Consider the following 11,740-nt stretch of genomic DNA (forward strand, 5'->3'; position numbering starts at 1 on the left):
ATATTTACAACAGCCACAAAGGGGATTGTGGCCGCACCCAGGGAGCCTTCGTTGAAAGGGTGCATTATTGAGTTGTGCACGCTGCATGCAAGAGAACACCCTTTACATTCGAAAAGATCGTGCAGAAAAGATTGTGCAGTCAACCAAGCTGGCCGCATCCACCGTGCTGCCACAGCACACGTAGCCTTTGCGATTCAAGAGAACTGTTGCCAACGAGGAGCCGCGGTGTCAATCGATGGCAACACTGTAGATGACAGTAATCAGAGGAGTAACTCGCTGGGAATGAGCAAGTCACTAATGCAAGGCAAACATGAAGGTTTGAATTACCCATAGAAGATCTGACTTGCATGTAAATTAGTGAGCTGTTTAATATGTGCAGTTACAAGGAGCTTGTTCAGACGTAGTTTCAAATGAACTGTAAATGCTCACCATTGATTAGCACTAGTGCAAACCCTGCCACTACTGTCCACAAACTAAGGGCAGACATACGGCTCCTGCAATTTCACTGACCTTCGCTGGTTGAGCAGGCAGATCTCCGACTGCAGCTTGAAGTACCACTGTGCCAGGCAGCGGTGGTCGTCAAAGATGCGCACCGACTCCTGGCAGCTGGGAACTGGGCTCAGGGGCTGCAGCGGCCAACAACCAGTGAGCAGGCTCTTCTTCTCACAATTAAATATGGCTCCCCCCAACCATTGTCCTCGCAGGGGTTTTCTCTTTTGCTTCGTCCAAAGAATTGTTTAGTACCAATATTTGTAGTGCATTACTTGTACGTGACGTAAGCACCTGTGCTCCTGATCAATCGTAAGGGACAAGGTGAAGCAAACGTGGGACCTTGTCCACCACTTCTTTTTGTTGCGTGTGCCGTTTCCATTTTAGGAATACCCATTATCACCTTTCCACTCTAATATGGCAACCTTAATTTTTTTCAAATCTCTGTGCACCGTAAGGTCGTAGGAGTCCCGAGTCAGCTCACATTTTAGGGAAGTTCTTTGTGATGCAAACTGTGCAGCATCAGTCACAATTTGAGTCCTTTTGTAAATGTACTCAGATGCAGATAGGCTCTCCATTATGCCATACATTAATGTCTGCTCTGTAATTGTTTGAAGCTGAGGCCAGTATGGCACCATCCATGTTGTAATAACTGCATACCATTAGGCAGTATGCACAACATTATGAAATTTCTACAACGCAGCACGAAACAAAACGGCATTCGGGTGAGCTTAGGACCTAATAAGCTCCGAGCTGGAACGAACCCTGTTCGTCTTACTGCGACTATTCACACTGAAGCCCCGACCGAATTCTCATAAATGTCGGGCTCACCTGCAAGGCTGGCTCAATGAGCAGGTGAGCGTTGAGGCCCAAGTCCACCTCCTGCGGACAGTCTGCAAGAGGAAATAAAGGGCCCGTCATTTCCCTTGGGAAGTGCGGTCACCAGCAACCACGTCACCACAGTGAGGCATTGCAGTTGTGCATCGCACCACCAAAGCTAGACATCAAAGTTTTCTGTGGTCGGTGCAACTATATAAATCTATGCTAAAACTCATTTTTACACAGGGAATAAGCAAACCTAGTTACTTGATTATGTTGCAACTTGACACAGATGCATGACCAATTATTTGTCCACAAAAAGTAGTAAGCAGACTGCTTGTTAAAGAGAATGGTTGACATATGGTTGACGTGCAATATGGAAAAGGGGGGGCACAGTTGCAAAAATTAATCCACTATGCACTCACTTAAGTTACCGAACTAGCTTGATGTTGTGAAAACGGAGTACAAGTATCAGTTTTCCTTGAATATCGTTGAGCAACAGTGCCACACAGCCGCTGGACTGATAAAATCGAATCGTTGAGTGGCAAATACTGTTCAAGGAATTCAGTAGTAGATATTCAATTCGCGAATCGAACTATTTGCAGAGCTACTATTCAATTCGTATATGAATATTCGCACACCCCTACTTATTTGTTGATGAATACCATTGTTTCTGCAATACTATGTCAGCTAAAGCGTAAATGTCAATGAAAACTAAACTGAATAGGCAACTACAGCAGCATCACGACATGCATCTGTGACACAGCGGTACACAGTGGTTCTCTGTGTGCTGGTTGACGTTGGCTCAGTCATGGCTGCAGGCACTGTGAACTGGTCAGATTATGCTATGTAGATTCAAATCTTGTTACTACATAAACAACATTAAACACATTTATGAATACCTACATTTTTTGAAAATTCAGTGTAAAAATATTTCAGGAAAATCAATTTCAATAAAAGCATATTTCAGAATAACACATATAATTTGACTGCTGCTTTTTAATGAAGAAACATCAGTATTATGAATTCAGCTTGTCTTGGTCTTTCAACATGGTCATGGCAACCGCCATGACCATGTTGAAAGACCAAGACAAGCTTCTCAAACTTTCAGAATGTGGACCAAGCTAGGCTGACGTGGTTTAAAGATCCCAGTACAGTCGAACTCCGCTTCAACGAAATTTCCGGTACAACGAAAAATTCTCGGTTCCCCGTTAACAGTCCATAGGAGTCAATGCATAAATATGCTCGCCACAACGAACACTTTTTCTGCTGCCGTTTCCGCTTCAACGAAATCTGACGATGCCATTCGGGCTCAAAAATTTCATTTACCATGCAATGAACACAATCTCGGACATTTTGATGCATTTTAGAACATAAAAATACGAATTCAAAGTCTAAATTGCGTGTTGGAACCACCAGAAACCGCCGCTGTTGAATGAGCATGGGGGCCGCCATTGCTTGATAGCGACGGCGATCAGACTGCCCTGCTTTCGCAACTGGCTCGAGTTGCTTCTTAGTCGCAGACAATCCGAAGCCAAAGCTCAGTTGTCGACACTGGGATGCAGTCGTAGGTGCAATCACGGAACGATTCTTTTCCCGATGCCTTTCCAATGCTTTTCGTGCTTTTCGCGCTTTGCTAGTGGTCGTTGTCAACGCGAGCAGCCCTGGGGTGCAGTCGCAGAACGATACCTTTTCCAATGCCAATGCTTTTCATGCTTTTTGCGCTTAGCCAGTGCATGGTCGGAGCAACAATTCATCTGCGTTATCAACGGGATCAGCCAGCCGCAAGTGGCGGATAAGAATAGCATAGAATAAGGCGTAAGTCATCGCTCCGCGATAGCACGCCTGCATGTTGCCATTGTCGGCGAATAGCTAGTGTTAGCGTATTAGTGCAACTGTGCAGTTCGTGTTGCGCGCCCGTTCCTGTTTCATTCGTTCGCGGAAGCCGTTGTTTCTGCATGCTTTTTCAACGTGGCATCGCTATGCATATATGAGAATCGCGTTGTGACGCTGCTGGGGATGCAAGTAAGCAGCAGACACTTTTTGAATCTTGGAAATAAAAGTTTCACTGTTCTACAAGCTCAGGTCAGCCATATTTTTTTCGATTTCACTACAACGAAATGTTCGCTTGAACGAACATTTTTCCGAGCACCGTCAATATCGTTGTAGCGGGGTTTGACTGTATCTGGCTCAATGCTCCAAAAAAAAGCTCGTGAATTAGCCAAGGCACTTAAAATAACTGGGTTAAATGAAAGTGGCTATCGTTTCCACCGCAGACCTGAATTCTATCATCAAAATTTAATTTTTATTTTCCTCCCACATAATGATCACACCCTAAGCTTACCGTCATGGTGATGGCAGTTATTACAGTTATGACGCCACGTGCTCATTGTTTTGCAGTGTGGCCACTGTGCAAAACAGTGCGACAGTAACTTGCTTTGAACCATTTTGCCACGATTGTGGTATACAAATTACACGTCTTCCGCTGAAGGCTTTGCGCTCGAGCACGGCAACATCCTGCATAATGGTGACATTAAATGCACTGCAGCTCAAAACAGTCAGCAAGAACACGTGGACGTGCGCAGAGCATCGCGAGTGCCCTTACCCCTTTGCGTCTCCACATGCTGTGCATGAATCGACGACACTGTGCCTGGCTTCCCTTCCTCGAACTTGTCAAAAAGAGCGTCCATTTGTCGTCGTTTACGTAACGTAGTTATCAAACAAAGAAACGGCGGATCATCTGCTTTCTCAGGCCCACAGGTGAGCAATCTGCCGGAAGCGTTGGCAGCCACGACCTGAGGTCTCCATACATTGCAAATTTTGTTAGACCTGCCTTTATCGCCACTCTTTCTTTTTTCCGCTTTACGATGCACCCGTTGTACGCAAGGAGGGTGGGAAGGCAAAACTTTCTTTTGAACCTTGCCAAGAAGGCGGCGCTCGGCGGCGGGAAAGAAGAGCAATGCCTCCATGCATTTCGGTTGCTGCACAATGCCGAGCCGTCTTCACATCATCCGCACCAATTAAATTGCGTTTCCGAGCATAGTGCGATTTCAGCTTTCATGCAAAGCAAAGTGCAGGTGTGCCTTTGATGCAAATATAGGCCTTCTACAGCCAAATTCTTTAGTTGCGCTCACCGTAGAATTTCTGAGCTGCAACTCGATTCTTTTTACTCTGCGTCATGATCACACTCCCACGTCCCAGCAAATTCTTTGAGGGAAAAAGTGCGACTATTATGCGAGCAAATACGGGGCGAGGAGCACACTGAGGGACGAGGAGAGGGAAAAAGAAGGTGTACAACACGGGCGCTAACTCGCAACTGATTTTATTCAGAAAAAAACATGCTAATACAAAGCTGCAGTACAAAAAAGAAACAGAAAGCATATAATCTTGTAATCCAGTGCAGGTGCCGCTCAGATATTGAATCCGATCAGGATGAATCCGTACCAACTAGCTCAATTTTCAATTCTCATGCGGGCGAGGACAAGGCCACCGAGAAAGAGGGTCGTACTCTGAAGAAGGTATTCTTAACACAGACGAGACTGGGTGCTTTCATCAGCTTCTGCCAGATTAGACGACGCACTGCAAAGGACAGCAATGCAAAGGAGGCAAGAAGTCGCACGTTTGTGTGATGGTCCCGCTCTGCTGCAATGCAACAGGCATGAAGAATATAGTAGAATCTCGGGGATACGAACCTGGCCGATAAGAATTTTGGTCCGATACGAATCCGTGAAATTCCCTTGCCCAATTCCACTGTGTCCAATGGGTCAAAATTCAAATCTTCCAAACACTTTTCCACGTCACGACGGGTGATACAAACTTTGGTACCGAAATCGCCGAGCAACAACCGAGTGTGCTCCAGAAGCTTTGGAAGTACGTGTGCGGCCAGCACGCACACAGTCAAAACTGTGGTCATTGTTTTAGTCCACGACTGCCGTGGACTAAAGCGTGGTCGCTATTGACACGATCTTGCATGGCAACGACGAAACTCCGAAAACACATCCACCGCTCACCGAGTCAAACAAGGCTGCTTGTAGTAACCGCGGTGGACAAAGATGTGATCACAGATAGCTATGAGTGACATAGTTTTTAAGGCACATGCATGGCCAGCGCACACGGAAAGAAATCAGAACTACCGTTTGCCGCAACCGTTTTGCACGAAACTGCAGTCGCTTTCGATGCGATCATGGATAACGACTACGCAGCTTCAAAGGTACGCGGCTGACACAGCAATAGATTATAGGCAATAAAGTCCTAAAAAAAAAGCGACAAGTGTTTCGACACTCCCGTCGGTCTTCGCTTACGATTATAGTGGAGCGGACTTTGGCGCTTAGTTTTCGTTTGGCCTCACGTGAAGCTACGAAGCACGCATTTGCCACAACCAGCTGCACTGTCTCTTATTGCTCCGTTTGCATGTGTCCCAGAAAGACGTACGCAAGTTCTTTCAATGGAAATGAATGTTTTGTGCGTATATTGTGGTTTGAAAACAGAATTTGCTAGCTTTTTTATCAAACGAAATTTCAGGTCAGCGGGATTCTACTCGGTGCCATTCTCTCATTGGAAAGCATACAAAGCTTTGCTGCCTCGTGCAAGCACCACACAACTATTAGGAGGGCACTGGGCCCCTGGTGAGAGGCCCTTGCAACGTTCAAGTGGTGTGTCAGAGTTCGTTTGGCCTTGGTTGCCAAAGGACACCATGTGGGTCACCGACGGAGAACATGCCTAACAAAGAGCGGGACTATTTCTTTAGTACCAGAGGCAACCATGGCTGCTGCGCTTCAGAGATCTGGGCGGGCCTCTCCTGCCTTCTAAAGTTGTACCGGACTCTAGGTGGCACGTATCGACCCCTGAATGCTCCCCCCCGAATACAGTCGCCGACCGATAAATCGGACACCAATAATTCGGACATGCTCGGTAATTCGGACAGTCGCGCAGCACCGCCAACAATCCCATAGAAGTAATGTGTAAAGACGACCGATATTTCGGACAGCTGCGAGATCTACATTCGATAATCCGGACCCTGTCCGAGACTGTCGCCCACGCCGAATCGCCAGCCATTATCTCCTCCGGCACCCGTACCATGGCCTCAGAGATCAAAACGAAAGCTAATTGGTGATTATGAGGCTTTATTTCGATCGCTACTTTACACCTCAGAGATTTGTGATTGGAAATGCCGATCTTGGAGGCACTGGTCCACTGTGGGAAATCGTATCGACATCGCGAACATCCTACATTCCGGTTCCTGTATCCCCGCGCTGCGCTGCTATTGATGCTATCGCCACCATTCCGTCGAATGCGTCTGTGGTAAAGCGTTTTGCGCGCGTTCATTTTCATCTAGAGACTTGCTTTATTTTACGCTCTGCTGTCTCAAAAGATCTGAGTTAATTGGCGCCAACGCTGCCCTCACAGCCAGCGCCGAAGGCCGTGCCGACGACAATGAAACGCGGCAGATACAGTCTACTGCCGATTTTTCGGACGCCCGATTTTCCGGACATGCTTGAAAATTCGGACGCTTTCGCGGCACCGTCACCAGCCCCATAGACGTCAATGGTCAAGAACATAGGAAATTTCGGACGCTAAAACTCTTCGGCGTCCAATTTTTTGGACTTTCTGCCCAAATTGCAGGTCCGAAAGGCCATAATTGAAGACCCCACCTCTGCCGCGTCTATCATCTCGTAGGTTCAAACTAGCGCTTTCGCGAGTCAACCTGTTTGCTACAGTAGCAGAGTCCGAAAGTAAACTTTGTCGCGATGCCGAAGCGTTGTGGGGTGAAGCGGACCGGAAATTCAAAGGGGCCGCTATCACGGCACCGTGCGGCGATGTCTTTGCAGATAAGCAGTGGAAATGCACAGAGGCGTGATGGCGACAGGTGGCAAACGTGCCAATACGGCTCAATTGCTGACAAGCCTTACGATAAGCACCTTCAGTCAACTGCTCGATAGTGCATGTAGCCTGGTGCAGTTGCATGCGTAGTGCACGCGTTTAATAGGCGAGAACCCAAACGCGCCGCGCCGCCATTCATGCTGCACCTTTGTGCGACCGCTAAGTGCGCCGCACAGACGCGTTGCCTTCACGAACGAAACCAGCTCGTCATCGTACAGCGATCACATCACACTGGCGGAGATACAGGCGGACTTGGTTGAACGTAAGCGGAAGTGCGGGCAGCAACGCACTGACAACTTTTTTCGGCCACCGGGATGTCTTTCCATCTGTGCACTTGTCATTTATTCATTCTTTCAGTTATGCCAAGCTTTCAATGCATTACTATTTATTGCCTGTTTGTAGTCACTCCTGCATGGGGGGCCTGCAGTGTCTGCAAACATAAATAAAAAACTCGCAAAGAAGGCAACCTATTCGGAGCCAGCATCTCAATACTACACGGTACTTGACCATGGTGTGTCTGCAGTCGTTACATTCAAAGTACAGTGGAACTTCGATTATACGTCCCCCGGTCATGCGACGACCCGCGTTTTACGACGAATTAGCTTGGTCCCGGCAAAACCCCCATAGAAATAATGTATTAAAAACCTCAATTGTACAACGCAATTTTACGCCGGCCCCGCCTCGTACGACGCTTCGCTGGACTGTCCGAGAAAAAAAAAAGACCTACGATGACGCGAGCTGGCACGCAAACACACTGCGGCCGGGCGAAAAAAGTCGGGAAACCGAGGAACCGAGTTCGTATCCGCGCTGCCACCACAGGGCCTCTTCAATTTTTCGACACGCGGTCGACCATAGCTAGCCAGAGCCAACGTTGGCCGGAGCCAGCCGGAGCGCATTCGTTTTGTCGCATTGCACTGCGCACTTCCGTTGTCGCCTTTTTTTTTTCTCTCTCTCTTCTTTTGGGTGGTTTTTTAGTGACCGTTGTGAGCAGATAACATGGCAGATAATTTTGAGCTCGATGCGATAACTTTCACTAGATTTCGTGTCATTATACCGGACGTGTTGAATGGCGATTGTTGAGCCAACGTTTGCGACAGCCGTGGGAACCGGAACTCGCCACTGTCTAGCTACCAGAGGGCTGAGGCGTTTTAGCCGCTCGCGATTGGTCGAAGCTTGCAAATCGAATAGGCCTACTGCCGTGCTGCCATTCAGCCATTCCTTCACGTGTTTGCCTCATCGATTGGTTGTGCTGCGCCGCAGCTGCTGTGTCCACGTGCAAAATTTTCTGTGTTCGGACATTGGTGTGCGAGGAAGCTTTCGAATTCTTGGTTGCGAGTGCTGCGTCTCGCAATGTCGCGGAACCGAAAACCGCTGACGCTCGGAGAAAAACTTCACATAATCGAGGAGGCGGAGAAGCGGAACGGAGCAACAAAGGCCAGCATTGCCCGCGACCTGAACATTCCCGAGTCGTCGCTGAAAACGATCCTCGCGAAGAAGGACAGCATCCTACTAAATGCGGCAAAGTTCGGCCTGAACAGGAAGGCCGCGAAAGATGGCAAATATGCTGCCATGGAGAAGGTCCTCGTTGAGATGTTGCGTCAGGCCCGCAGTTCAGGAATTGCCGTGGATGGCGCAATTTTGAAGGAGAAGGCTGAGACAGTTGCATTGCGCCGCGGCATTGACGACTTTAAAGCCTCCAATGGCTGGTTGGATCGCTTTAAAAAACGCAGTGGAGTTGTGTACAGCCACTGCTGTGGAGAGAGCGCGTCAGTCAGCTCCGACACTGTAGAAAAGTGGACTGCATTGCTGCCGTAATTGATGCGGGAATACAAGCCGTCCGACGTGTTCAACGCGGACGAAACTGGATTATTTTATAATATGCAGCCAGAACAGAAATTGGCATTCAAAGGAGAGAGCTGTCACGGGGGTAAGCGAAGCAAAGAGCGTCTTACCGTATTGCTTTGCGCTAATGAAGACAGCTCTGAAAAGCTTCCTGCCCTCGTGATCGGCAAGTTTGAGAAGCCGCGATGCTTCAAGAATTTGAAAAGGCTGCCATGCCAGTACACGTTCAACCGGAAAGCCTGGATGACGGCTGCCATGTTTTCTACATATCTGCAGCAGCTGGACTCCAAAATGGGGGCTAAGAACAGAAAGATTCTTCTTCTGCTTGACAATGCGCCATGCCATCCATCAGATATGTCGCATTTGAGAAATGTGAAAGTTGTATTTCTGCCCCCCAATTGCACTAGCCAGCTGCAGCCACTTGACGCTGGCGTCATCAAGTGCCTGAAACAGAAATATCGGAAGTTTCTGGTGCAGCGTCGGCTGGCGGGCATGGAATGCAAGCAGTTGGATAAGAAGCTTTCTGTGCTTGATGCAATGCACTACATTGCTAGTGCATGGGACGCAGTCACGCCAGAAACCATCACCAACTCCTTCGGGCACTGCGGCTTTAATAGAAGTGGTGCTTGTTCTACCAGTGAAGCTGCAGTGCCTGTTGACGACGAACCAGAGTTTGGCAGCCTGGAGCTGCCTGGATCTTTCGCGGACTATGTTGGTGCCGACGACGACGTTGCAGTGTGCAATGAAGTGTCGCTGGATGACATTATCGAAACTGTGCGTCCCGACACTGCGGGAACTTCCGACGAGGAAGAGATGGACGACGCTGCAGAGGCTAGCGCGTCCGTTCCGACTTACGCAGACGTGTTGTGCTACGTCGACCACATTCGGCGGTTTGCTTGCGCACGCGACGAGATCGGCGACTTGCTGCCAGATGTTGCAGCTATCGAAAGAAAGCTGATGCGTCGTGGCTGGGCAAACTCTCAGAAGAAAATCACAGATTTTTTTAAAAGGTGAGAAATAAAGGTTCGTTCACACCTCCGATAAAATGCGTGGTTGTCATTTTTTCAATTAATTTAATTTACGTTCCTCGGAGCAGCGTAGGTTTGTGCCGCGGACTTTCTTAGGCATTATGTGCCCGCTGTTGTGGGGAAACAATGACCGTCACTGCCTATATTCTCGGTTTTTCGATTATACGACGCCCGGATTATATGACGATTTTGCGCGGTCCCCTGAAAGTCGTATAATCGAAGTTCCACTGTAGTAGCTCGTGTTTTTGAGGCCGCAATACGCACTTGCTTGAAAGGTACATGCTTGAAAGAGCTGTTGTGTGTTCCCGTTCTGTGTCCTGGTTGTCTATGACGATACACCGACAAGCCCAGTTCTCAATATTGTAAACCGACTATCATCAGCAGTGATGAAAGTAATTCGAAACAATGCTTATGCACAGTTTCCCAGTGAACAAAACAGGGATGAACCCAGTGCCTTTGGTTGGCGTGCTGTTTTGGCCGTCGTACCTGGGGTAGCCGGCCAGGAGGTCTTCCGCGAAGGGTCTGGCCGCGACAGTAGGCTCGTGTGGAAGCTCGGGTGAGGACACGGGTGGCCGCTCGTCCTTGCCCCGGTAGGCGGAGTGCACCGGTCGCCCGAGCCAGTTGCCACGTTCAATTGCTGGGAGCCTGCCGATCCAACCCGGCGGTGGCCTGTGAAAGAGGCAGTCTCTTCACCACTACTCGAGTCAAGGCACTTCATCATCGGACCAACTTTGAGTTATCAAATACAGACTGGAGTGATACAGAGGGCATTTCTGTTTAGACAATACAGATTTTTTAATAAAAATTCTATGACAGTCCCGCTCCAGTCGTTTTCACACACATACTCTGTCAAGGCGGAAATACCTTGCCTCAACTAAAATGACATTGCCAAAAGCTTCTTCATCGTCTTTTTAATTATTGACTCAAGGGCAGTTTGTGTTAGGATAGTTGCAGTGCCTGCCAATTTATGGCATACCCATTTTTTAGAAATCACAAAAGCTGGACATCTTTCGAGATAATCATCATCGAATTTTAAGGGCAAAATGAAAACTGATCGCACCCGGCGCGCAGAAAACACGGCCTCTCTGTTACGTAAGACCGGAACTACACGCGACAAGTAAGTGATGAAATTTAAATCAAGATGCGCCAAAGCAGAATAAGGCCGGGCAAATCGGCAAGAATTCTGAAATACGCAAGTAGATAGCTCATTCTTGTAGTGCAATGTGTGGTGCATATCCGTTTCCTTCTCAGTCTATGAACAGGAGCGAAGCCTGTCTGCAAGAAGACGCTCCGTAGTGGCTGTCCCTTAGTCTTGTGCTTCCCAGAGAAAGAAAAGGTTGATATTGTGGTTTTCTTGCACAGAGCTCAAAAGAAATAGATAAGCACCACACTCCACACGCAAATGTAAGGCAACCCGATCCGCTGGTGCAACTGGGATGACTTGCCGCTTTTCACGAAAAGAGGCAAGTCATCCCAGTTTCCATTTTGCCTTCGAAATTCGATGATGGATATCTCGAATTACATGCAAACTTTGTAATTTCTAAAAAATGGTTTTGCCATAAATTAGCCCGAACTACAACTTTCTAATATAAACGACTACCCTCGGGTCAATAATTAAAAAGTTAATTAACGAGTTTTTGTTAACTCGTCTCGTCAATGTCATTTTAGTTGCGGCAAGGTAT

General features: G+C 48.0%; 1 protein-coding gene across 1 annotated transcript; it reads right to left on the reverse strand.

Annotated features, from left to right (window-relative positions):
- Nucleotides 1-473: 473 nt before the first annotated feature.
- LOC119376025 (uncharacterized) lies at nucleotides 474-10,791 on the reverse strand. The gene is made up of 3 exons (XM_037646019.1): nucleotides 10,545-10,791; nucleotides 1,321-1,382; nucleotides 474-626 (listed from the first exon to the last, which is right to left on the reverse strand). The coding sequence occupies exons 1-3, from the start codon at nucleotides 10,777-10,779 to the stop codon at nucleotides 474-476; spliced, it is 450 nt and encodes a 149-aa protein (XP_037501947.1). The 5' UTR covers nucleotides 10,780-10,791.
- Nucleotides 10,792-11,740: the final 949 nt, after the last annotated feature.

Source organism: Rhipicephalus sanguineus, unplaced genomic scaffold (assembly GCF_013339695.2).
Source record: "Rhipicephalus sanguineus isolate Rsan-2018 unplaced genomic scaffold, BIME_Rsan_1.4 Seq107, whole genome shotgun sequence".
Lineage (NCBI taxonomy): Eukaryota > Metazoa > Arthropoda > Arachnida > Ixodida > Ixodidae > Rhipicephalus > Rhipicephalus sanguineus.

What these genes read in the sequence shown, in the direction of transcription:
- LOC119376025 (XM_037646019.1), bottom strand. Translation starts at nt 10,779, where the DNA reads ATGATGAAGTGCCTTGACTCGAGTAGTGGTGAAGAGACTGCCTCTTTC. An exon ending in CTCCTGGCCGGCTACCCCAG is followed by an intron (nt 1,383 to 10,544) that starts GTACGACGGCCA and finishes TTCCTCTTGCAG; the next exon opens with ACTGTCCGCAGGAGGTGGAC. An exon ending in TCATTGAGCCAGCCTTGCAG is followed by an intron (nt 627 to 1,320) that starts GTGAGCCCGACA and finishes TGGCCGCTGCAG; the next exon opens with CCCCTGAGCCCAGTTCCCAG.